This window comes from Ooceraea biroi, chromosome 9, assembly GCF_003672135.1.
Source record: "Ooceraea biroi isolate clonal line C1 chromosome 9, Obir_v5.4, whole genome shotgun sequence".
In the NCBI taxonomy this organism is placed as follows: Eukaryota; Metazoa; Arthropoda; class Insecta; order Hymenoptera; family Formicidae; genus Ooceraea; species Ooceraea biroi.
This window is the reverse complement of record NC_039514.1, coordinates 6,022,327-6,050,275: the sequence shown is the minus strand read 5'-3', so window position 1 is coordinate 6,050,275 and position 27,949 is coordinate 6,022,327. Positions and strand designations below refer to the sequence as shown.

Below are 27,949 nucleotides of genomic sequence, written 5' to 3'. Positions count from 1 at the left end.
TTGAAGTCACTATGGTAAAAATATACATGTATGCCTATTTATTAATTTACACATCTGTGTTAACAACCATTATCGCAGTTCTGAAAATTCTATTAGCATTTTATTAACATTTATATAATTATGTTGGCAGAACGATTGCGCCATATTTGATAATGTACGACGTATAATCATGTTTATAATAATGAACATCTGTATATCTGTTCATATGCAAAGCAATTTATTTCAAATTTAATTTATTTAAAGAATATTATTATTCGAGAATACATCGTGTTTTATAAGCATTAATAACTGTCTCACATAAAAGTAAATTATTTAATATATATTTTTTATGCAGGACTGAAAAATAATAACGATATAATTGTATATAATATGAATAAATTTATTACAATTTATACCCACGTGAAAAAATATACTCCTTTTTAAGTAGTTATATATTCAATTAAGATAAACATAGGGATAACAGATTAAAATTATTCAATATAATCAATTATCGTTAAACTATTAGTCATTGTCACATTATTTTATCGTAAGGCAATATATGCATACTCTCCTTTCCAATGTTACTTCCTTAGTTAATAGGACATTGGTCTTTAGGAATACACCGACCTTCACCATCATCCATTCGTACATATCCTTCTTTGCAATAACAGTCGTCATTGCATCTCTGAAGAAATAAGTAATAAAAGTAATATATTAACTACATAACTATTTATTGTGATATTAAACGTTTTGAAATTTTACAACTTATAAATTATATTGTGGTGAAACTAATGGATTCTGTGATACGACAACTTCTATCACAAATTCTGAAATTTACAAGTTCTAAAACGATTTTTTATATAATATGCATACATAGATTTATCCATTTATAAATACAGAAATTATGTTTATTTCTCAGATAATTGTGAAAGAAAGCGCTAATTATAAACTTACGATGTTTGCTATGAGACACGGTTGTCCCAATGTGGAACAAGTTGCCTGGCAAGCCGATCCACAATGATATTCTTCATTTGGCCGAATACAACGGATTGGTGCTTGATGTCGTGCAAATACGTCTGAAAACAAGTTAAGTTGTGTATAACATTATATTAAATTTATCCTGTCAAAGATAAAGATAAAATAAAGATAAAATATTTGTATTCAAATAATAAATAATTACAATATAAAATCATATATCATGTGTATATATTACTTACTTGTAGAAAATATCGCTAATGTAAAAAGCAAACCGATCGTTACGCGAAGCATCGTAATGAATTTAATAGCTCAATGCGCAGCTCACGTCCAGCTTGCAACTGATTCGACTTCCGTGTTTCAGGCAATCATGGTCTTATATACAGGTTTAGCAATGATGTCGAAGTTCAGTAGTGGAAGAAGGCATCTTTAAGCAGGTATATTAAGCTATTTGCCTGTACCAAAGTATCTTCTTGATGTTCCCAGAAAGACTTATTTCCTGCGTAGTTTCCACCGTGACATGATGAGTTGTACGTACCACGTAAAAAGAGACAAATTATGATAATTACGATATTTTCGGAATTAATATGAATTAATATTTAAACTTAAACATTTTAATTTTAACATTACGTACTTTTTCAAATGTTTGTATTAACATTTACAAACTGCTGCAATATATTTTGATATTTAATTTGATCCTTTTAGTAAAACTAAATTTCCGTTCTTGTTAAAAAGGACATTGGATTAATTTGCACAATAATTATATCTCATGTGCAGCAAACGTCCATTAATGCACGTCATCAAAATCATATTTGGGTGTTACATGCTATTTGCTTCAGAATAATGCGGAATGGCAAGTCTCTGAGAGACACTTGAGCGCTAAGCGTCACTCCTGTACGAAGTGAAAAATGTCATCCGTATGCTAAACAAATTGCGCGACAGCTTTCGCGGGGTTTCATTATTCCTCCGCGACCGGGCCGACTAATGTCTAATGCTTTCCCTCAGCAGAGAAATTTAATTCGTGGCCCGGGAAACCTGGCCGGATCGGTCTACGAATGCGCCTGGGCGCCCTTTAATATCACGCTCGCGACGAGCATGACGCACCGTCACCTGTGGTCGGTCCTTTAAAAATGATTAACCCGCTAAAGAAGCGACGGTGTACCAGCCGCACCGATGACGATGAAAAATGGAAGTCGCCCTCTTGCGAAACAAAGGAGCCATTAGTACTCCCTCGCAGTACAACGGTAACAGTGGACCTTTTTTTAACTGACGTTCTTGTGCGAGATTTGTGTATCGAATAAACAGGATGGGTGGATTTTTTGAGTAATGAATTTCGGATAAAGTAATTATAAATTTCAATAATTACATAGAATCTTGATTATGATATGCTATTTCAAATTATTAACACAAAGCGATCCAGGTATTGGATTTTGTCAATCTCTAATCGATTTAGCTGTCGATACGTCTTATTATAGTGAGAACTATTAAAGCGACGCGTCAAACAAACGATTCGTTCATGTTAACGAGCGTCTATTAATATTCTTATCTGTCGCGGCAGTAGACGTGCCATCAATGCGGCGAGTGTGCGTAATCCTTACATCAAACACCCTCATTAGCGAGATTTCGTTGAATGAAACCGGTTGTTGTCAACAGATCGAAGGTCGAGGTCTTTAAAAGGAAAGATTACTTGTTGGTGCGGATTCCTCGCCGATGTGGACTTTGATTTCTTCCAAAGCCTCTTCTCTCAAGGACCTTCATTATCTGGCTCTTATCGAATTCGTTATGCAAGTTACGCTCTTCAGGATATTTATTGGATAAGCACTCTTGGCGTCCTCCCTCTCTCTCTGTCTCTCTTTCTATCGATTTGTTTCGCCGCCATTATTGCATTATATTCTATTATTCCGTCTGATTGTTGATCCTTTCAACAATTCGTTCAGTCTAATTGTAATAAACTGTAAACAAGTTATAAACAAATTAACTGCATATTGTATTTTACGATTATTGTGATATAGACATAATAATGTCATCATAATTATAGTAATATCATTTTGCTGTTTGTTTCAATATTGAAAAAAAATAATTATGAAAAGATTAAAATATTAAAAATAAAAAAAACTAACATTTTACCGCACACTGCTATAAATCCAAGACATACTCTCGAATATCGAAAAGAAAGATTTCGCAAGAAACGCTACGTCTTTCTTCTCAGTTTTACCCTCCCCCGTTCTTTGTTTGGCAACAATGGCTGGCGCAATTTTCGAGATATCGCGTAACGAGTGGCTGATGCCCAATTAGGTGGCGAAGTTTCTCCGTGGCGGAAGCGCGCGAGATCCCGAAATCAGAAGCTCCTCTCGTTTCGGCCGACACGCGAAACATCAACTATTCGAGTTGATTCCGTCGCCCTCCGCTCTTCGTCCATCGCGCAGCTTAATGAAAACCGTGATTGAAGCCGGTGTACGGATGCCAATCGATCCGCACGTATCGCGGGGAGGGTGTTCGAGAGCCAATCACCGGGAACCGTCAAAGGGACGATAATTTTTTTCGTCCCCTTTTTCTGTTCGATGGGATTCATGAGTTGACTTTGTGCAGATCGCACTATTTTTAGTCGTACCCGCCGTCGTGTTTGTCCGTGTGCTCGGGTCATTAGGGTGACCAGTGAATGTAATAATAATAATAATAATGTTGCCGCGCTGTGGGAAAAAAGTTTTTTTTATCAACTCCGTACACACGCGTATAGATCAACGTTAGGGCCTTCCTCCAACTTCCTCCGTTCGTTTCAATTTGTTAAGTTTGTTGGGACAGCTGATTAAGTGCGAAACTGAATCGAGATATTGGGCAATTCTTTTCTCTGAAAAAAAGGGAGGGAGGGAGAGAGGCGCGAATCAGTAAATGATGATAAAAATGAAGCTAAAGAATTTAACGAGTATCTTTCAGCTTCAGTTCACGAGGATTAAATTGTCTCGTCTCGTGTAAATATTGCACGATTACCGCTTTGTTTCACTTTATGAAACAGGCCGGAAGAATAAAAGAGCAAATATTTCTCGCGAGTGTTTCCCGCTTAATCGAGTTCCCGAAGTGCTGCTCGATGAAATGTTTGTTCTCTATAACGCACTTGCGAGAAACATCGCATCGGGAAAAATTGCACCGTTCGATGAAGCGATTAGAAGTATCATTTGTTCGAATGCAATGCAACATTTCCAGCATGCAGCGACACAAAAATGTTCTCCGTCTCTTGCATCTCTTCTCCTTTCTCCGCTTGTACTCGCGTATTTCGCGGATTCGGTACCAAATTACATTGACCAACACTTTGTAGCCGGATAGGCATTGGCTTTTGTTTACTCCGGGGAGACGAGATGGGAGGGGAGGGAGGTATTGATCTCGGGCATCTCGTCTTCGGGGGAGGACTCCCATCTCCCGACGAATGACGGATAATTTCGCTTTTTTCCTTGTCGCGGAAGAGCGGAGCGCCGGTTCGTGAACGGACCGGATACTCCTCGGAGACCTCGCGTCGTTTCTCGTCCTACGTTTTATTAACTCTCGGTCGATTAGTCGACCTCGGAGTGCCCCACCTTCGATCGACCGTTTGGGATTTGGCCGTCGATTCGTTCTCTTCTTTATACGCCGTAATTGCGGATCGGCGTCGCGCAAGATCTATCGCCTCTCTTGAAATCGTAAAGAGCTCATTCGTTTCACGTTCACTGGAGAGATTCAATAGACCGGAATGCGCATTCTTCCGCGGTAGTCGGACTTCTCCACTTGATTTCACGATTTCTTTATGGACTTTATTTTCATCTCATCATAGAACAATAATTAATATAAAAATAACAAATAGAGATAAAAGAAATAAAGTAAAATAAAAAAGTAGAATAATAAAATCTTTACAACCGGCTTCCTGCAATATTACACATGACGCAGAAATGTTTAAACATACAAACTTATCTACATAATGAGAGGTATACCCGGCCGAGAAATAATCAACAATATCACCGTATTCAACAATCAGGTACAATTACGAGCGCTTTACTTGCTGTTTCAAATGATCCATCATCATAAAGTAATTAATTGAACTAAACACTGATTAACTATCATCCTAAATAACGAGCAAATAAATTCCACCTAGGGTTGCAACAGGAGGGCGACCCCAGCCAGCGTCCACTTGGCCGGCTTGTCCTTGCTCTTCAGATTGAACGTCCAAACGTAGGTCGGGCCGCGCGTGCGTGTCTTGTACACCGGGCACTCATACATATTCCGCAAATCTTGCTTGTCTTGTGTGATCGCGCGCACATTAATCACCGGCATCGCCGGATATAATTCCTTGGGCTTGGAGTCGACGATGATTCCCGTCTGGACGTCCCATCGCGCGCCTTCCATAAATATTCCGTGTACGTAGGCCCCGTCCCTCGGCGCTGACCTAACACGAACACGAAAGAAGAAGAAGGCCGTCACTCCTCCGCTCGTGTGCACACACGACGATTTAATCGAGTTAACGAGTGAGATAACTATTCCGCGATCGCGAGAGGCCGCGCCGACTTCCGTCTCTAATTATCCTTTCCACTCACGTGAATTCCTCTTTGTTTTTCTTGGTCACGTCGCATTGGAGGCACATCTTGTCCAGCGGCAACTCGTGCTTCCTGGCCGTCGACTGCATGATGGCGGTCAGCAGCGATTGGGGATTGAAGAAACCGGCCAGCCACACCGACGACGGTAACTGGAGAGAAAAATTCGTTGCTCGGGTATTAAATTGATTTTTCTTCTGTATTTATTAGGCGATTCACATTCACTTTGTTTGTTCTTTTTACTTCATTTATTTATTTCTTGTTAGCTTTGATATTAGTTGAAATTAATATAGTTGCATTTATAATATATTTTCCGCGAGTCTGTTTGGCGAAACTGCGACCAACCTGGCAACAATAATTTACAATAATATTGTTACTGTATAATACGCACGATGAAATCCGCGGACCATGTTTCCAGCTCTCGAATTCTCAGCAAGAGATCGACGAACCAGCCAGTCAGACCCAGCAAAGACGGATAAGCCCTGCTAGCCCACACCGGCGGCACTTGGTCGAGGAACAACGCGTTCTCCAGATCCTCCATGTCCGACGTTATGGTGAGCTCTCCTTTGAGGCCCAGATCCAGCTCGCGCAAAGAGCGTTTGATCTCGGTCGTCAGGAAATTCATCCTCTCGCATTCTTGGAAGGCGACGATCACGTAGGGCGTACGCTCCTCCACCTTTGCCATGATCTCCGTCATGTTGAATTCTTCGGGCAATTTCTCTATTATATCGTCCAACGCTTGTTTTACCTGCGAGAACGTGACATGGAATTGGAAAATGGGCAACCGCGAACCAGTTACTCTGTATATATTTTTTAAATGAGTGTATAATTTAGTAACCTTCTCTTCCCTAGTAACGGTTTGTCCCCCGGAGCCGCCGGTGTCGCGCGGTTGCATCTCGAAAACTGTTTTAAATAGATTATCAGCCGTCATTGTTAAAAAGCCGATTTCCGCATTCGGGTGTAATCCGTATAAATATGGAGATTCCGGCGGGATGGCTTCGTCGATGTACGCGTGATAGCCGATTAAATCCGTGTTGGGAGGTGCGGAAAAACCTTCAAATGCAACCATGACATTCGCGAATTAGAGTTGTGATTTTTGATAGATATCGAAAAATTAAAAATAAAAGTAAATTTGTACCTGGTGCCAATTGCAATTCTCCATCGATCAGATCCGGTTGCATTAATTCTTCAAGATAGGACACACAAAGTCTTCTGTCCCAATCATCGGTTATGTGCCCGCCGTACATAATTTCACCGAAAAGGTACCTTTTTCAAGATGGAGATTGTTAAATTTTTGTACTTTGAGGGATGATTTTATTTTATATTAAATTATGTGCGTTTTCTCGTACAATATTTAATTGTAATGTTAACCTTAAGTCTTCCCAGGGCACTTTTGGGCTAGCTTCCAAATAATTATAGAGTACGCTGACGCTAATATTCAAGTCTCCCACATTAAAGGGATATATCTTGTTCCAACCTTGCGGTCCGAATTTTCGACGTTCCGCGACGACTGCATGGAAATAGCACAAGGAGAATAGAATCGCTTTGAACTCTGCTTCCTTCGAACACATTTCTAAGGTCTCTTGGGTAAAATTATCCAGTGCCTTATGCAAATTAGCTTGCATGCCCGTGGGCGGTTCGTTCGTAATCTTGATTGACGATTCCAAGATACCCTAAAATTAATTACAAAACACACACATACACAAGCAGATATCAATAAAGAAAATAAAACTATAATTTAAATATATATTATAAATATTTCTACAAATATTTCTCTTTTATTATTTTTAGGAAAAAGAATTCGCAAATTGTAAAGATATTCATAAAATGTTATAAATATCTGTTTAAATAAAATAAAACGTTTATTTTTTAATTTGTAAAGCGAAATTGTATACGAAACGTTCCTACTTGTGGTATTATATGGCCAGCTGGCGTACTAGCCGGCTCCGCGCTCATAAACATTCTGTAATCAGGATGAGAGCCTTCTCCGGCGACTTCCAGTTTCTTCTCCAACAGTGGAAGCCACTTTTTTACTAGATGTATATTTTGCAATACCACCCAGTGACCATTCTTGGCTGCTGTGTCCATCGCCTGCTCGGCTACCGTTTCTTGTCCTTGACCGAGGGACACGTTATGGAAATTTTGATTATCTGATGTAACGCCGAGGCGTCGACCCAAGTCTTCCACATCCTAAATGCCGATACATTACGTTTTCTGTCTTGTTATTTAGCTGTCGGTATTCTATCAATGTCTTTAATCCGATACTAATCTAATTTTTTAGTCATTTAAGAATTTCATAAATAATTATGAAAAATTTAATAACATTTTATAAGATATATTCTTTTTATCTAAGTATTACTAATTCGCAAATTGTATAAATAATAATCGTTAAAAGCTTTATTTTATACCATTCCATAAAATATATTTCCCAATCTAATCTTCATTAAATTAAGAATTTTATAGATAATTATCATCCTTTCAAAACTTTGCTTTAAAAAGTATCTACGAAGAAGCAAGATGCTCTATAATCACCTTCAGTGGATTAACTCCGGGCGATAAAATGAAAAAGATGGGAGTGCTCGGGCTGGTTTCCTCAAAAGATTTCGCGAATTCCACCGTTCTCGTCTCGACGTATCTAGGACCCAGCTTCTCCTCGATAAACGCGGCGATGGCGTACGTCATCCGGTCCGGTCTCAGTGCTCTCAGCATGCATAGACGTTGTATCGCCGTTTTATTTTTCCACTCTTGAGGAAACTTCTCGCGCTCCGGGCACTCGCACTCGACGAACTTTTTCCAGCGTTTTCCAGCGGAACTCTCAATGTCTCGGTCCAAATTCCTTCGAGCAGACGAGACGGACGGTAAGAAGGAGAGGCTAAAGTGACAACGGGGGACAACAGTTTCTCATCGCAGCGTACCGAAACTCATCCCTCGTAGCGAGACTCCGTATGCCACCCCAGCTGGTGTTGGTGAGGAAATCGACTGGCGAGGTGACGTGCGGCGTTATGGGAAATCTTAGGAAGAAGTCCAGCTCGCCGGCCGTAACTTCGTTCCTTGCCAATAAAATCTGAAAAGCCATCTGCGAGGCGAAGATCAGCTTGTCGCACTCGAACAGACCCCGGCTGGTGTACGTAAAGACCGAGTACGTGATGCACTCGATCAGATTCTGCACTCTCGTCGCGACGTCGGCCGCAGGGTTGGCTTTCAGGATCGCATTCTGGAAGACCACGCTGAACGCCTTCAACGAGAATTGGTAAATCGGATTGATAGTGTTCAGATCGTTTAAGATGAAGTACAGCAACGAGGCTCTCGCGGCTGCTGGTCGGTACAATTCACGAGCTGCGTCGATCTCTTTACTGGTACCGCGGGCCTCCGTGACTTTTGTCTCGATCTCCGCGGCGGTGCGCTTCGTGGTTTCCAAATTCTCCACGAGAGACGTGTCTTCGAGAACGTTGCTGCCAGCCGACGACAATCTGAAACAATAAAACATTAAAATGGATATTTGTCAAATAGCATATCGTGTGTGGAGAGTGAATATATTTATGTATGATATAATTATTATGATAAAAATATGATTAATATCTATTATATTAATACAGCTGTTTATGATTAGTTCATGACTGATTTATACCTTGAGAGGAGCGAATCTTCAAGGCTATTGAGGGTAATTTTGAAGTCGTTCTGTTGCCTAGTGAGCTCTGCCTTCAGCTCTTCCAGATCCGGCCTCTCCGCCTTAACCACTTCCGCAAGCAGTTGATCCTCCAGGCCGTCCCTCGTCACCGTAAAATTGATCAGTGTAGTTTGCGCCTGCATTTCCGGCTTATAATGGGGATTAGCCATCTTCGTGTGCAGCAGCAATCTGAACATGGAATTGTACTCCACCTCCTTATCGCCTATCTTAATGGCTCGACCCTTCTTGATTAAGTTTCGGCCGAGCAGCGGATCCAGCACAGGATCCACGCTCTCGCCGATGTTCTCCAGCAGAACCGTGGATCCGTTCGCCAACGATAATTCGATTACGTCCAAGTAACCGCGTTGTCCTAATCTGATCACTTTCAGCTCGTCCCCGTATTTCTGCTTGATCCACTTGATCCCCTGGAGCTGTGAAAAAAATATTTCTTATCGGATCGCACGTGACTTTTCTCTTCGATGCAGTAGAATTAATATAAGGGGCCCGGATTAATTTACTTTAATCCGACCCTGCTTCGATGACTCCGCGATGATTCTTCTTTGTGTACCTGAGGATCTATCATTAGCGGCCAGCGATCAGAGTTGGTCAGTATCGTGGCGTTCTCCGTCGACATTCTGTCGTTCGGCAGTCCCTCGTTGTTCCATTTCGCGACCTGCGTGTCGTCGGTTAGCAGGGAGAGTGGATCGAGGCCTTCGGTAATCGGGATCACCGGTTCCACGTTGCGTATGAAGGGCAGCCACTGCTTGTTCAGCAGATCCTGCCGATATTGCTTCGTGAAACAGCCCACGTAGGATATGAAAGCCGTCACTAGTAGAACATCGCCGGGTAGCGTCGACGCCTGCTGCATAAAACTACAAACGTTAAATTTTTTATTATAGACATGATTATTCCTTATGATATAATTATTAATATTACGAAATGTAATATAAAAACTCTTACTTGGCCACCGAATCAGCCCAACGAACGTTTTCGGATGCGAGACCACCGACTAATCGATTTGCTAACGCAATCGTTGAATTGGTAGCATCGGCTTCCTGTTGACATTTTAGTTTCTCGGCCGTTGCTTTCTCAAAGTCCGCCGTTAATTTGGCCAGCTGTTCTTCCAAAGACTGAACAAGAAATTCGAATCGTTTCGATACAAAATTTCATATGTAAAATAATACAAACATGTTTATGGAAATTTTTATGAAACTTTAAAGCATTTATTATATTAACACACGCATCTTCGGTATGGACGCTTCACTTACGGCCACTTTGCGCTTAATCCCGCTGAGTTTTTCCTGAGCTGCGGCCAACTCGGCATTTGCATGCGCGAGCGCCTTGCGTTTCGGTTCCACGTCGCAGAAAACCTCGTAAAACTTTATGATATTGATCACCCAGGCACACAATCCTGCCGCGGCGGCTGATTTCGATCTCACAAATTCGGGCTCGAATTCGGAGTCCTTTAGATACGGCTGTATCGCTTTGATCACCTCGGGATGAATATTCTCCTTGTCATAATTAATCAGAGAATCCAGAAAAGTGTCCACTTTCGCCATCACAATCTAGAAAATGTAAGAAAATTATTCTTATGTTTATTAGCATCGAAATGCACGAGTCTCTTCGATGAGCGAGATTCTCTCGAATTGTTCTGGACTATTTGACGCTACCTTGGCAGCCTTCCAGCTTCGGTCCTTCGGTACTTTGCCACCTGGTGCCAAAAGGACCATGACTGCAGCAGTGACGTTCGTTACGGCTCCAGGAGGCGAGCCGAACGATTTCAGTTCCGTTAAGTTCGCCTTGTTTAAGGTATTCAGAGCTTCTTGCGCGGCCAGCAAGGCAGGCTCGGCCTTCCTCAAATCCATCTCGCAGTCTTTCTGCTTTTTCGAGACTTCCTCGGCTATTATGGCTACCTTGGATTCCTCCTCATCCGCTATATGCAATAACATTTTTAAGCTAAATAGCTGCACAATAACTATGATAAATAATTATATATATAAGAATGTAGAAAATTATAACTATAATTTAATACATAAAACTATTAAAAATGTAGCTTTAAAATAATGTCGCGCGTACCTATTGCTTTCTCTTTCTGAACCTTCTCAGTCTCCACGCCGACTATAGCAATCAGAGCATCCGCGGCATCGTTCTTCTGCTGCAGTTCTACCTCTTGCACAGCCAGTTTCTTCTTCAACCCGTCCACTTGTACAGCCGTCGATCTCAGCTTGTCCAAGCCGTTCTCCAATCTTGCCACTCTAGCGCGTAGTTCCGAGCTCTTCGTCTTCAGCAATCTGATGTACAAGCTTATCTGCTCCAGAAACGACTTTGGCGTTGTGTAATTATAGCGGCGTTCACTGCTCAAGTACTGTCGGCTGGCTATGTTGACGCTGGTGTGTGCTTGAGCCATGAACTTGGCAGCTGATTCTCTGCGATCGAAAAGATACATCTCGTTATCTTAACGCACACACTCTTTTCGTGGACGTTGAGCTATTATGTTCTACCTGTAAGTTTCCGGCAGCTCTTCCACTTCCTGCAAGAATCTTTTCGATACGGATATCAGTGCCTCCTGAGGCCACTCATGGAACCAATTTATCATCGTGGAGTTTATAATAGCCGGGAATTTTCTGGATCTGACTCGCAGTGTGGAACCGACTGGAGAGAAGCACAATACTATCCTAAGCTGCCGGCGGACGCGATCGATGAAGAACTTCCAGCAGTTCTCGCGTGTGTCCAATATACCTGCACCTTTCACTTCATTGCGGACTCCTGACGGTTTATTAATTCAATATCTTGTCATTCACATCTGTACTTATATGTATACATTGTTTAATAAATTAATAAATAATCAAGATTGCTTCTCGAACCTGCTATTATATTCTCCACTTCGTCTTCGGCAAACAAGTCGGGCACTTCGCCCGATGCGAGCATGTCGTTGATAAGTACTAAAAATTGCTCGTTTGGCACTTGCGCGTCTGTCATCAAGAACATAATGCCTAGATTTTTCAAGCCTGCTTTCGTGTACAAAGCGGCAAGTTCGAGTTTCAGATCGGTTACACCGTAGCCTTTCTTCAATTGAACTTGAAAGACCTCCAACGAGCTTATAAAGGCTGCTAATCGCGAGAGGCTCTGTTTGCCGGAACCGCCTACACCCACTAAAAGTGCACTGCCTCTGGGTGATTCTAGAATCCTGTTTACGCGACATACGTGCATCATAGCATCTTCGAAGAGCACTAGATTCATGGCCGCTACCATATCGTTATAACTGACCAATGCTTCTGACAACAACCGATGTAAAATCGCCCAATCTTTAACAGGCATATATTTTGGCTCCCCGACGCCTCCTGCATATTGCGTAATTTTTTATAATAATTTTATTATAATTTATAATAAAATTAATTGTAATAAATAAATGTGATAAAAACTGTAATGTCTCTCTCATAAAAATGTATCATATCAAGAAAAAAACATTTTTAGAGAATAATTATAGAATTTTCTATGTATTTTTGACTAAAAAAATATAAATTTTAATTATCATATGTTATTTCGAGAAATTAAACTGAAAGTATGTCCTTATTTTCTCTAAATAAAAATTTCTAAATTCCTAAAACTAAAATTTCTTATTAATATATTAAACTCTAGCAAACCTGCAAAATGGCAGTAAATATTGGGTTTCTCCAGAATTGTACCCTCATCTATCTCTTCGACGTTCTTTTTCAGAATATCAAGTTGTAGCTTCGAGAAACTCTCGATATCTTTCTCGTCTGTTAACTTATCTCCATAAACACGTTGAGTCTCATGCATCCAAAGTCGGATCAAATCTATCGGGGTCTGTAAGCACTCGTTGCCGCTGAATAATAGACCTTGAAAGCAGTTGGAAAGTTCACGAAGATTGAAGATGTAATGAAACTTTACAGCTGTTGGTAGGAACATTTGACCGCAACGATGATGCAATTGAATCGTTGCTTGCACAATGTTGGGACATAGTTCGGTGACGTTTAGAGGAAATCTATTAAAGATTAGTATTATTGTATTAATATATGTGTGTGTATATAAATCCATGTGTTATTTTTATGTATTAATCTATCAAAGACCATAAATATATTATAAAGATTTCTTATAAAATTCGATTAATTTTACTATTTTCTATATGATAAAAATAACACAAAATGTCTTTATCATCAGATCGTGATTCATTAAACCTTAATTAATAATTTGAAAATACGACTATATTGTATATACATATACAGGGTATCTTGACATAAGGCGAAAAACCTCTCGCTCACAGATAGATCTCGTCAAACTGAATTAAAAAGTCCTGTACCGTTTTGCAAACAATTACGTAAAATTTCGAGTAATTAAGTAAAGAAAGTTCGCTAATTCAGCGGACGCGTGGGAAGTATGAATGAATAACGTAAAAAACGCGCGCGCGACGCGAGCGCCGGCGTATTTTTTAGAAGAACGCGATAGCAGCGAGTATCGGGTTACAGCGGCAGGCGAGACGACGCGTGGACAATAATTTCTCAGCGTCTCATTCAAGCGCTCGTGTTGCCGAGAAAGTGTTGTCGTTCTTAGAAGCGTCGCCTCGCCTGCGGCTGCCGTTTCTTATACATCACAAAAAGTCGTCTGGCTCACCGCTGTAATCCGATACTCGCTGCTATCGCGTTCTTCTAGAAATACGCCAGCGCTCGCGTCGCGCGCGCGTTTTTTACGTTATTCATTCATACTTCTCTCGCGTCCGCTGAATTAACGAACTTTCTTTACTTAATTATTCGAAATTTACGTGGTTGTTTGCAAAATGGTACAGGACTTTTTAATTCAGTTTGACGAGATCTATCTGTGGGCGAGAGGTTTTTCGCCTTATGTCAGATACCCTGTGTGTGTATATATATATTTAATAATCATGTAATTAATGTAATTAATACTTAATAATAAAATGCAATAATAAATAAGTCCAATTGTACATTTACCACACAAAACATTCTATCATCCATTTTGAACGTTACCTGTGCTCCACATTTGCGAAATGCTGCGACAAGATAGAAGCATATATAGTCGTCAACGAATCCATATTCGGGAAACTAACAGCGAACACAGCGAAATGTCTCTGTAGTCTCGGATTGATCGTAAACGATCCAGCAGTGGGATTCATGCAGCTGACATATTGACAATTATGAATGTCTTTCAGTGACAGCTTAGTACGATCATACCAATGACCATAGTCCAGGTGCTGCCTGATGAGCGTGTGAGGTTGAACGGTGCCGTACGCGTCGACTTCCGGCATGTTCATGTCATCGACGAAGTACACCAGAGTTTTGTTCCCCGGCGGACCGTAATTCCTACCAGCTTTTTTCTCCAACGGTTTCTCCAGGATCTTTTGCAGCATCTCGGACGAGGTGTAGAAGTTGAAGGGTACATTGGACACCGCGTAGTTCTCGGATAATTGAAGAAGCTTGTCGGCGACCAGAACAGTCTTACCGCAGCCGGCTGTGCCGACCAACATTATTGGATGTTTCTCCGGCATCAGCAGATCCAGGAAGTACTTTATTCTGATAGACTCTGACGTGTACACTAGAACAGCCTGTAGGGGCAACTCCGGGTCCAACTCGAACTTTGGAAGACGCTCCGTCCAAGGAACAAAGCTCTTTGTTTCGTTGTCGATGTAATAATCGAAGACCGTGCCCTGTGCCGGAAATTTCACCTGTTTGAACTCGTTGATCCACCACTTGGTAAACTCCACGCGATAATCCACCGTCTGATCCTGGAACATGGAGGAGCCAAACGCCCAAACGGCGGCGAACACGAAGTAAAGCTCGTAATGCTCTTTGTAGAAATCGGTGCTTGTCAGTTCCGGTTTTAGGAGACAGTGGAGCAGCTGGCACAGCATCTCCACGTGTGCCATGTCGGCTATGGGAGTTATCTTCTTGAATCGGGTTCTCAAGATCTCGAGACAGGGAGGAATGTACTTGTCAAAGAGCATGACGAGATTCGACTTTTCATTCTGCGACGGCCGCTTCTCTAACCAACTGGTCACGAATGGATTCCACCCTAGATCTTGCGGGTTTATGTACAGGATACCAGCGCGCGAAACCGTCGCCGGCGTGGCGGTCCTCAGGTTAGAGATTTCGAAGAGCAGTCTCATGGCCGGTGTGAGCGCGATCCTCTCGTTGCTGGCCAACGTCAAGACCTTGTTGTCGTCCATCACAGTGTTGAGCGACTCGATCCACATCGGATCGATGTCGCCGTCCAGGACGATCCACTTTGGATTCTCGCCACCCAGGTTCGCTTGTTCCCTCATGATCACCGAGAACAGCCCATCCTTCCACTCTCGCGTCGCTGGATTAATAATCCCAAAGAGCTCGTCATTGGTTACAGCTTTCGGATTGAGATCGTTGTAGATCGGCTTCTTCTTCATGTTGTGATAAGTCTTAAACAATGTCTTCCAGACCTGAGTCTTCCCAGAACCAGCTATACCCACGATGAAGACGGAGTGGCGCACCTCCAACAGCTCCTCCAGTTGCACGACCTTGAGGATGAAACCGTCTTCCGGCTGTAGACTCAAATCGGTGGCCGCTTGCTTGACCATTTTCTCAAACTCGACATCCCTCTTCCGAGGGACATCCAATGCTGGAAACAAGTCCGCTATCAGTCCCATGAAGACCGGCAGATCGTCCGACACGACTTTCGGAATGTTAAAGTCTCTCAGAGCTCTCATCAGCACTTCTTCCTCGGGCCTACCGGGATCACCTCTTTTTAGACTACCGGCAACCACAAGCACAGATTTTATCGCCCTCAGACCCCAATCGTAATGATCCTGCTTCGACAACAGTTCCTTGCACAATGTGTAGAGCGTGATGAACTTCCTCGCGAGCACTCTGGCGTCCTGGAATCCCTCTGCTACCAGCATGATCTCACATATCAGCTCGAAATCGGGCACCACCATGGCGCAGGGACGAAAGAGGGCCTTCAGGTTTTCCGGCAACTCCGTGCGACCTGCGTAGCCAGGATTCATGGTGATGAATATGCCAACAGTCGGCTCGAGTGCTATCGTTTCACCCATGAAATTAAATTTCTCCTTCTTGTCGCGAATCGCGTCTTGAATCGATTTCACTTGCACGGCTACCACCGAGAGCACCTCGACGGTGATCCTGTTAAACTCGTCGAAGCAGCCCCACGCGCCGGTTTGCGCTAGTCCCTTGTATATGTTACCGCAGGACTGGTAGTCCATCTGCTCGGAACAATTGAACACGTATACCATTATGCCTAACGCTCTGCCCAGATCCTTCGTGGTTTCAGTCTTCCCGGTCCCGGCTGGTCCAGCCGGACCACCGCCCATGATGAGGTGCAGAGATTGCGTTAGAGTGATGTAACACCTGTCTGTCAGCGGCGTTATCACTAATCTGCGATAAATAATAAGTGAGTCAAATTTAATTAATTAGTAGAATAGAAGAAATTATTGTTTCTGAGTGAAACTAAATTTTTAATAATTTCTATTTCATATATACATCTATTTCTATTTTCTATTTTTATTCATAATTTAACATTTTTCTCAAAATAAAATTATATTTTTAATAATTATTGATTGCATATTTATAAATAATTTTATTTAAGTAAAATATTCTAGTCCGAATTTTGATAAAGCCTTTATTGAACAATAATAGAAAACAATAAGAATATTATTCCGATTATATTTTAGCGTTATATTTGTTACATAATCTATTAAATTTATTTCTCTCTTTAATATAAAATAATCACTTTATTTAAAATTAATAAGCTGTTATCGAGAGATATTTGGGCGACATGCATTTCTCAAATATGGCATATTGCAAAAATCCGCGCAAACTGTGGATGAAGTATTTAAGAGAGAGAAATTCTCGTGCTGAGACCTTATATGTGCGAGTTACGCAGGATTAACAAGAACTTAATGCATCCTCACCTGGGAGTATTGCCCAAGTACTCGTGAGAGTATTTAAATTGCGCGTCGCAAATATTTGCGAAGCAATCCTTCTCCTTCTCGTCCCACCTGTGTCGCAGCTGGCTCTGCCATTGGAACGCCTGCGAGCTCTCCACCTTCGACTGCACCAGCTTCGTGACGACGTCCCTAGAGTGCACGTCAATTGTGCAGATGGTCATGACCTTCTGCCTCTCCTGCTTCGTCAGCTCCCCGATCAGCAGGGTGATCAGCGTGCTCAGCTGCGAGATCTGTTTCTTCAGGTAGTCCTTGATGGAGTTGTCGTAGCCCTCCTCGAGACGCCCGAAGGCCATGTTGACCTCGGTGGTCCACCAGATTTGCGTCCCGCACAGAGACACCTGAGCAGGATAATCGAACAGCCATTGCTCTCGCGGTTTCTCCTCGTACGTCACCACCGCCTCGCTGAAGTAATGCCGGATGGACACGCGCATCGCGCTCTGAAGACGATTCAACCACGCCTCCACAGCTCCCTCGCAGATCATCTCGCAGTTAGCGAACTCCACGTACTCGCCGTCCTTCGCGAACATCCCTTTATTCATGAAAAATTAAAGGACGGCTGTTTCAAGTCGTTGAATATCATGGAGAATCATCAATACTGTCGAATTTGTTTAATTAACGGGTAGACTTTGACATTTGTAAAATTGTAAATAATATAATTAATGTAAAATGAATTTTACAAATAAATGAACGCCACTTAATATAAAATAAAAATCGCACTATTAATTAATTAAATATTTTCATGTATAACAATCGTAAAAGTTTCGATATGAAAATTTCGATAACAATAAAAAGAATTTGCTTGGCATTCAATACATCAATTGTTAAAATCTCAATGCTATTTATTTACCAGAGACGCGTTTTACCGTGCTCCCCTTGTCGAAATTCAGACGCGCCATAGAATCGAAGAGCTTTGTCAGATGTTTTGCCACTACTTCCGGTTGATTCCCATTCGAGAGTACATCCAGCAGATCGCTGGAGGACACAAAATAGAATCGCGGGAACGCGAGACGTTTCGTTTCTAAGTACTCTGCCAGGGCTTTCTCGCATAACACGAGCGCTTTTTGCAAAACGTCCAGGGCGGAAACGAGGCCGTCCTTGTTCGTCGCCTCGACGACATTCGGCGTCTTCGCCATTTCCTCCGTCATCTCCTTAAACTCCTTGTCAATGCGGTTAAACCTTTCGGCGTCTACCGGCAACTGTCGTCGTATATCCTCGGACGACATGAAAATGCTCTCGAGGTGCATCCAGGTGCGTTGGACCTCGAACCATATTGTCGTCACCTGGTCGGCGATACTCAGCTTCTTCTGCCACGACGACACCTCCTCGAGGAAGTGCGCAATGAACTTCGACGTGATCATGTTCTGCAATTGCACCTGCCATTCGGAATAAGATTGAAATTTATGCTCATATCATATTATTAATTAATAGATAATAAATCTAATTTATGAATTAATTTCTTGTTTAGAATAACGAAACAAGAACTTGAGTTTTCTTCATTGCCTACCTGGTTCTCTTCTAAAGTCTCGATCAACTCTTCGCTGGCTCTTATCAAGGTAGCGCCCGTCCGTGTGTGAACTTCGCGCTCGAATTCCATCTTCGACCACGTAACATTCAACTCCTTCATATATTTCTCCATGGACATCTCCTTGACCGCTTTGTCCACGATATTTTTCACTTCGTCCTCGCATTCGTGAAGATTCAATTCAAGCAGATCGGCTAAAGTCGTCGATTCGTCCATTACGAAACGAACCTACGTGCAAGAAAGTCGCCTGACGACACGTAATAATATTTTCACGACAAGAAGCAACTATGTTGTTGGTATGATCTGGCTTGTACAGCGAAGAGAATGACAGAATCTAGTGTCCTGTATTTGTGGCAGATTTATTAATAAAAATAATCGTACAGTGATTTATACAATGAATGAGCGATAACGAATTTATTATCTAAATTGATGGCTATAAATCGGTGAATTGCGCGAGTGTTGGCATTCAGTGCTAAATATGGTAATGTTATTTCGTTCCGTTTCTTGCATCATCACGCTGAACGAAATACGAGATATTTATGTTAAATAAATTAAAACCGAATTTCGACAGATATGTTTAGCGCCAAATAAATCTACGAAAATGTATGAATCCTATAAATAATTGAGTTCTAAAACTATCTTCATCAGCTGGAAGCATGCTGCGTTATATGCCATGCTTATAAAAACTACTTTACACAGGTACGAGTGTATGTGTTGCATATGAGCGTACATAAGTGTTTGCATAAAATATGGCATGTAATGGTAAATATGCGAAGAAAATACGTAAGGGTGCGCACTTGAGAACTATGGTGCCAAGATGGATTTTATGAAAAGAGGTTAAAAATTGGATCTATATTTAGAAAAGTATAGTAAGGCGGTAATTCGTAAAACTAAATGTACATCATACGCGTATATACAGCGGACTTACAGTCATTTCTGGAGTCATGTTGCCCAATTTCTGTAACACCGATAGCGTATATACAGCGGTGCAACTAGCTAACATATTGACGTGATTACGTAATAGGTAATATAATAAATAATATAATATGCATAACACTCGCATTATGGGATAATGTTATGCACGCTCTCGCAGAAAGGAGATTGCTTAAGATGTGATAATAAATTATCGTTAAAAATATCATAATATGCAAATAATCGGCGGAGCTCGTGCGAATTCGTCTCTTCCGGCTAGTAAAATTAAACAAGTCTCTCAGAATTAAAAGTATTCGCACGGATCTGTATAATGAGGAAACGAATTGAACGTCCGCTCTGCGATTTCCGGCGATACCTTAGTGCTGTTCATCAGCTGTAGCCAGTGTCTCTCTCGAATGGCTGGATTTTGCAATTCTGCGACAGCACGTAGTGACGTAAGCATGTTCTTCACCGTTGCTTCCAATGATACGTACGTGTCCCACGGCCTCATTTCTTTGTCCATTGCTATGGGCAAAATATATTTGTGAGAAAATCACAATTATTTTAATATCATTTTTGAGACGAACGTTCGTTATTAATTATATAAAGTCTTTCAAGGATATATACATGTACTCGAGATATAAAACTGTACGCAATTTGACAGAACCCTTCGGGATCGTTAGACAATATCCTGACTACTAACCGCGTATCTCCTTTGCGAACTTCTTGCACTCGATGTCCATATTCTCCACGTCGATTTTCCTCCAGGGAGTCGTCTTCCAACCCTCGATACTGCTCTGCACTATATTTACATAATCCCAGAGCTGCTTAAGCATTTTCAGTTCTCTCCTGCACTGCCTGAGCTGCTTGAATTCAGGCACCGTCACCTCGAACAGGGAGGCGGACTCCTGTATATCCTTCATTTGACGTTCCAGCATCAGGATCTCCTTGTGCCCTTCGTCCAGTAATTCGTACGAATTCTGGCAATCGTACTTAAAGAACGTGTATCGCCGAAACGCTTCTCGATAGTGAGTTATTGTAATGTCAAACGCGGAGATGCGACCGCGAATTCTTGACACTTCGCCTATTAATTTGATCGATTAATATTAATTTATTAATCTTGTTGGAAGTATCAATAATCATATTATATCGAACACTATTATTTTTAATAAATGCAGAATTAATTTAATAATATATAATATGTAACAGAATACAATAATTGTATTATAAACGTAATAATAATAAAGTTGATTTACTCAGTCTTGATCTACGAACCTGCTTGTAATGGCGCAACATGCTGCTTCACCATAAGAGCAAGTTTTTTCGTGTTTGCCCATTGCTCCGGTAATTCTTGCAGCAGTACATTTACTTCTTCGGGTATATCTTGATCGTAGAACTTGAGCAACTCAATGGTTTCCTCTAATGGCTGGAACATCTCGTCCGTAATCGGCTGGCGTTCTTTTACTTGCAGCAAGTAGCCCATTACACTGACCAGAGCAGCGTAATCACCTGGTTGTACTTGTTGTGACAATCCCTCGTCCGCTAATCTAGGAATTGAACGAAATATTTAAATAAAAAGCTATAGTCATACTTAAAGGAATATTGAATATTCCATTTTTATAAGCGTTTTATTTTAAAATATTTATAATATGTAAAACATTATATATATATATCCTATATCATTATATATATATATATATATATATATATCCCTATAATATTAGTATAATAATAATAGCACAGAACTCCTTGGAAAAAGAAAAAAATTTCTAAGGGCTAGAACTTTTTCATTTCTGAGTTTACGGTATTTTCAATAGCAGAGAACTCTAGGCAATATAAAAAATAATGATATCATCAACTCAGAACTTCTCGGAAAAGAAAAAATTTCTAATGGTTAGAACTTTTTCATTTCTGAATTTACGGTATTTTCAATAGCAGAGAACTCTAGGCAATATAAAAAATAATATCATCAACTCAGAACTTCCTCTGAGAAGAAAAAAATTTTTAACTCGAGAACTTTTTCATTTCTGAGTTTACGGTGTTTTCAATAGCAGAGAACTCTAGGCAATATAAAAAATAATGATCTCAATAACTCAGAACTTCTCGGAAAAAGAAGAAATGTCTAAGGGCTAGAACTTTTTCATTTATTAATTTAATGAATTTTAAATTATAGAAAACTCTAGGCATTATTAATATTGAAAAATAAAATAGTGCGCGCATAGCGCGCGCCCGTGTCGTACTAGTATATATATAAAACATAAAGAGTTTTTTAATGTTTGATTTAAATACCTTATAAAAGTGCCTAAATCTGAGAGACTGCTTGTTACATGATCGACCAAATGCGTTTTGAACATGCTGGACCATTTGCACACTGTATTTAGTACCGACTGCCGGAAGGGTCTTAGGTCTACCCTGAACCAGCCGCAAAATACTTTGGACAGATCCATTTCCTCGATCTCGAGATAGAGGCCCTCGTAAAGGTCGATTTGTTCACGGAATTGCTCCATTTTCGGCGGTGACTTAGTCGGACCTTTGGGGTCCTGAGCTGCCACCATGTCCATTTCCTCCATTGACAATTGCCGGCTGTACTCGAGGAATTGTTGCATTACAACATCCCTATCGTCCAACCACAGATAAGCGTAGCCTAATCAAACATTGGAGCGAAAACATTGAGATTGCGAGAAACAATGCGCGCAATTTGTGGAATTAACGAACGGACATATAATAGATTAAATTATCATAATAAACATGAAAAAAGATATTCCAATATAATAACGAGATGTATTCGAATTTGTAATTTTATTATACGATATATCTGAGTAAAATATATTTAAATTTAATATAAAAAGAGCATACGTGAGAAGTACCTTCAAAGTTACTACAAAAGTCAGTAGCTTCCTCTACGGCGGTGGCTACGCTTGTCAATATCTCGTCTTTCATTCCTTTGATGTCAGCATCGCACGCCAGTTCCTCGGCATATCCCACAGAATCGCTCTTCAATCGCGATATCAAAGCGGCCATACCGATAATATCATTTAACAAGCCGAGAACCAGCTGATCAAGCCCATCCGGATCTTCTGGTTCCAATGATGGCATGTAATACAGATCTGGCTCCCTAAGTTCCAATTTCGCTTCCAATAATGGTACGCATTGACCAATCGGATCCATATTTTCTGCCAGGTAGCCTAAGCACAATCGCAAAATATTATGCAATAAATAAAATAAAATATAGAATAAAATAATGCAATTATTTCTTGATTTTCTAGAAGGGATATCAACCTAGGGAGCACCCGACTGCTTTTCGAAGGGACTCGATTACGATGTCGTCAATGTATTTCACGTATTCCTGCCAAGCTCCCTGCTCGGTCTCGCTAATTTGGAAGAGCGTTTTATTTTCCTCCAATATCGAGTGTATCTGCTCGGTGGCCCTCGTGATCTCCGCGTAACGCTTCGATACTTTCTCCGAACGATCTTCCAATGCCAGCAGCGCGTCCTTACGACGGTCCTTGCGTTCAATGAGCGGCGTCTTCGTCCAGGGCTCCAAGATACTTCTGATCTTCTGCACGTTCGATTGGGCGGACTTCATGCGCTTCCACAGTCCTTCCACGAGATCGCCTAATTCGGTTATATATTCTGGAAGACCATCCGATCTCCAGCAGAGCTCGTTCTCCCCGCGAGATACCAGAGAATCGATTCTGGCCACTTCCAACTCGATCAGATCAAATTCCACTCGTTTGGTTGTCCTACGTATGTTGTTGTACGAGTCGACCGTACTACCCAGCGCCGTCCGAAATTTCCTGAAAGTCTCCGCGCTTTCGGATACCTGACGACGTAACGTAATGTTACGTAATAAATAATTTAATTTTATATTATAAAAATTTTATATTATAAAACTTTAATATAAAATTTAAATAAATTTGATATGTTCTTTTTCTTAATTTCTTTTCTCGATCAGAGCATATGTCGAAGAATGCATTGTACCTTAATCGCTTCCTCAGGGATATCAGAACGCGACATTTGTTTCAAATAGTTCACTTCCTTCAATACTGCGAGAAGATCGGGATCGAAGTTTAATATTAGACCGCCGTCGATCTCTCTGCAAAAGAGATGACGATTGAGGCCTACGTCGACGTTTCGTGGTACTGTTCGCGCCCATTCGGTGAAGAGATCATCCTCTTTGTCAGCAAATATTTTTATCAGCCTCTCGTAACGCGTCTTTATATTCTGGCCTTCTTCGCTGTACACGATACTGCAAACAGGAGCAGTCGTAATTGCGCTATCACCGGAGAGATCATTAAATCTATATATAAATTACTTATTATTTTTTTATATAAATTATAAATTTATATAAAAAGCTTTTGAAATAAAGAGTAAAAATAGTAAAAATAGTTTTGCTTCAAGGCAAAAAGAAAAGATGGAGCTTTAAGAAGAGTTTGCATGTAGTTCGATACGTACGGGTGCGACATGGCTTTAAACGATTGTATGGGTAAGTCGATACGTTGCTTCAGCATATTGGTGAATGTTAAAGCAGCGGCCAATGGTGGCAAACTAGTTAGAGCACCCCGAGTGCCGCGATTGAACAGAACTTCCACCACCGAGAGCTCCATATTCAAAAGCTCGAGGATCCGAGCGTATCGATTCGTGAACTGCTTCCGTATAACAGGTCGGTCCAGCACTGATCCGACAATATTTAGCAACTGAAAAGTAAACGATCGACTTATCGACTAAAAATTAATATAATAATAATAATAATAATATATTATAATAATAAAATAATATAAGAAAAATAAAATTGCACATTTTGGAGTGATATTAATCGTGTCGCGGAATATTAACTGCCAGAAAAGCAAGTTAGGTACTTGCCTTGAAGACGCTCTCCAGATTGCCGCAATCATCGAAAGCTTGACACAGAATCGCAGCGAGCTTGCTGTCGAAGTCGGTGATGGACTCGGCGAACTTGGCGCAGTCGACGACGAAGGACTCGTCGTCCGGCTCGAGGACATCGCTGGCTCGCACGCTGAAGGAGACGAAGAGCTGCTGGAATTCCTTAAACACACTTATGATCCTCGCGCTCAACGACCGTCCGAGAATACCTCCTATTTCGATCCTCTCCAGCTTGGAGAACTCGAGGACGGTGTCGAAAAGCCACTCGATATCCGTCAGCCGTTTCAGGAAGGCATCGAGACGAGTGAAGACGGCGATCGAATTGAACGTCCACGGCGGAGCTTCCGGTTGCAAGCCGGGCATGTGCTTCCTCAGTTCAAATTGTCCTTTGAATTCCTCCAGGAGTCCTGATCGGGAAACATTTCCGCGTCTCGAGTGAAATTGAGAATCGAAGCAGGTTAAAATAGACAAGATTTCTCACAGATAGCATTTAACTATCCGAGTAATTGTTTACCTCTCGATATTTTAACGCGTTGGAGAGCCTCGTCGACGTCACTTTGAAATATCGATGCTGGATCGAGGAATCGATGTGCCGCTTGTATTAATAAATTGCATATCTGTCGGAGCATGATGATGAGCTTGCTCGAGCTCTGATAACTCTTGCATTTCGCCCATACTAATCCTAGGGAATGTATTAGCACCGCCATCAGCGGTTTAGCCTCGGCAAAGTCGATCTCCTCCACCGATTTAAAACATTTCGCTAAAGGCGTCAGATATAATGATATCTCCTTCGCTTCGGCCAACGACGAGACAACGTTGTCGAACAGCTTGCGAAAACTGGGAAAGTACGCGCTGTCGGTCTTCTCGAGGATTGTCGCCATCTTTTTCACTCGATCCTCTTGCAGCTGATCGTAAATGTATCTGTGAATGATTTTATTTAAATGTGACATAAAAATGTTTTAAGAAAAATCGTTTACTCACTCCATACCTCAAGTTCGCCAGTCTGGTGGACCAATATTCCAGCTCGACGTTGGGCGTCGGATTTTGACCGTTGTCAAACGCAGCGTTGGATTCATGAGTGACGACGTTGTGCACTAAGGACGCCCATTTGATTATCACACCTTCTATAGCACTCTTCAGATACAGATCTACCGCCTGTGGTCCCTCCACGGAAACCAATCTCTCGACTTCCGTCACCCTCTCGAGGCCTGCCGGCATGGGCAGCACCGTTCTTCCGTTCACTTGACCTTTCACCTGGGCGTTCAAGCGTGATAAATATTAATCATACCACGTGCATCTGACTGAACGCTTCTTTGGAAAAATATTTTAAACAAATGTCGATTATTGATTGTTTTACTACCTGATACAACGTGCCACGGAGAGCGTGTACGTGCTTACATATGTCCTGAACGGCCATTTCCGGTAAATCCTTGTGATTCTCCGGCTTGGTAAGGAGGGGAGCAAAAATGTTGTCTACTATCGTGGCCAACTGATCGACCATTCGATGAGACAGGTCCCCCACGATTAACATAGTCGAGCATCCCTCTTTGTCTTTCGATAGCGGTGTCTGCTTCACCTTGACCGCGTAAATTCCTGCAACGACAGAGTAGACATTTTTATGGTAGAAGTAGAAAGTAGAAATTATTATCATTTAATAGTATTTATATTTTAATAGTAATTTTTGTATAACTTATAATTCTCACAATTATTATTGCTATTAAAATACTTTATTGGATACGAAATCTTCATATAATAAAAGTTAAAGTATCCAGAACTCACCCTTTGTTCTCTGGCATGGTATGGGGAAACTGGAAGACGCCACTAACTGCGCATTCGGTGTCAGAATGACGAAAAGGGCGACCGGTAAGGGTCTGTCCAAAAAGTCCAGCACCACATTTCGATAGTCCTCGATCAGTAATAATCTTCCCCATTTTTCTGGTTTCAATTTCAGACTCTTCTGCACAAAACCGCCGATATACTCGAGTCGAAAGTCGAGTGGTGCCTCCGGAGCAGTCATTTCTATTCACAATATCAGACGACAATTACATAATCATTGTCGCTTACAGATGTCGAATTAATGAAGCTGTCTTGCGCTTCTTTTAGTAAATAATACTATTTAAAAACGTTATTATATGTATAAATATTTCTTATTTTATATGCTTATGTGTGCTTAATTACCGATAGTTATCGATTACATTCCAATTACAGTAAACAGAGCCACAGCCTTGATTGGGATCTTGTGCGAACGAACAATTAGATCATTCGTGCATTATTAATGCAGAGCCCGAGAGACACTCGTCTAGACAAATCCGCATCGAGAACTTAAAGGCAGAACGACGCGGGTTCGGAGGAAGGGCGATTATGGAGCGCGACACTCGGCCGACGCGGGGGTATCATGTTCGTTAAACGGTTGTCATGCAAGCAGGTCAGGAAACCAGGTACGGACTGAACCAAAGGCGGAAAGCGGTCTGGCTGGCATCGGGTGATCGTGTCTCCCGAGTTAAAGCTCGCTCGTCCGCCCCCTCGTTGACCCCCTGTTGTCACGAGACGCACGAAATGAGAAAACGACTGACGTTGCACGCGATATCTGCCCCCTTCGAGCGGTAGGCACGATCTCAGGTCCTTCCTTCCAAGTTGCTTCAGACTCGTAGCTGATTCCACCGGAAGCTAGCGTGGCGGGTGGCTACTTCCGTTCGCGACCCGCGCAATCATCTCTCATCGCCGCACTCGCCGGATTCCGTGAGTAACAACAACGCACGATAGAGCGAATATGATAGTTACAAAGTGAATAATAAATCCGAAATAAATAATTATTAATTTTTTTTAAAGTCGTCGATGGCTTTCGCAATTATTTGAATTTCTTTTTCTAAGCACGTAAGTTTTGCTTGAATCAATATCGTGGATAAAGCGCGTGTCACGGAGACATTCTATGAATGCAAAATATATAATCAGAATATCATCCTGTGCCATGCACCATTTCCATGTTTCAAGGAAGGGTGGCTCTAAATAGGTCGATCGATTTTTTGTAAAAATTGCATGGCAAGGAAAGAGATAACTCTTCTTTTACATTCTTGCATATTTAGCCATGCTACTATTCAAAAACATTTTTTAACTAAACTTTAATCAAATTTTTATTTTATCATTTTTAAAATTTTAAGAAATATAATGAATGTAAGTCTATTTGATATTTTCAGATATTTTCTCATCATTTTCTCATAATTTAACATATAAAAGCAAAAATACATAGATTTCTACCAAGGTTACTCTATATAAATATTACAATTTCACATATCTTTTCCAATCATTAAATAAATTCTCATTAAAAGAAAGCATACTCTGTTTTTACACGCAATTCAAATTAGAACTCCAACATCGCCCTGTAACATTCAAGTAAATGTATTAAAAATGGCAGATCCATCTGTGTGTGGGCAAGCACCGAGCATGCTACTCGCGCGGGGATGAGGAGTTTCTCTTTCATCGTTTTA

The 27,949-nt window shown here is 41.2% G+C and overlaps 2 protein-coding genes across 2 annotated transcripts; both read right to left on the bottom strand.

The window, feature by feature from the left end:
• Positions 1 to 204: 204 nt before the first annotated feature.
• On the bottom strand, positions 205 to 1,337 carry LOC105279605 (inducible metalloproteinase inhibitor protein). Its single transcript, XM_011339480.3, has 3 exons — positions 1,197 to 1,337; positions 934 to 1,055; positions 205 to 664 (listed from the first exon to the last, which is right to left on the bottom strand). The coding sequence occupies exons 1-3, from the start codon at positions 1,246 to 1,248 to the stop codon at positions 569 to 571; spliced, it is 270 nt and encodes an 89-aa protein (XP_011337782.1). The 5' UTR covers positions 1,249 to 1,337; the 3' UTR covers positions 205 to 568.
• Positions 1,338 to 3,891: 2,554 nt separating this feature from the next.
• Positions 3,892 to 27,192, bottom strand: LOC105279602 (dynein beta chain, ciliary). Its single transcript, XM_020031745.2, has 35 exons — positions 26,244 to 27,192; positions 25,825 to 26,057; positions 25,453 to 25,718; positions 24,988 to 25,385; positions 24,444 to 24,871; positions 24,036 to 24,277; positions 23,562 to 23,829; positions 22,860 to 23,403; positions 22,448 to 22,765; positions 21,870 to 22,224; positions 20,856 to 21,127; positions 20,284 to 20,664; positions 19,957 to 20,105; positions 18,651 to 18,896; positions 17,994 to 18,519; positions 17,111 to 17,675; positions 14,181 to 16,574; positions 12,822 to 13,183; positions 12,042 to 12,518; positions 11,679 to 11,943; positions 11,254 to 11,603; positions 10,848 to 11,110; positions 10,446 to 10,742; positions 10,138 to 10,307; positions 9,746 to 10,049; positions 9,139 to 9,608; positions 8,426 to 8,980; positions 8,043 to 8,346; positions 7,419 to 7,700; positions 6,882 to 7,183; positions 6,649 to 6,776; positions 6,349 to 6,563; positions 5,902 to 6,258; positions 5,514 to 5,662; positions 3,892 to 5,365 (listed from the first exon to the last, which is right to left on the bottom strand). Exons 1-35 carry the CDS (start codon positions 26,479 to 26,481, stop codon positions 5,071 to 5,073), a joined length of 13,368 nt encoding a protein of 4,455 aa, XP_019887304.2. The 5' UTR covers positions 26,482 to 27,192; the 3' UTR covers positions 3,892 to 5,070.
• Between the last annotated feature and the right edge of the window lie 757 nt (positions 27,193 to 27,949).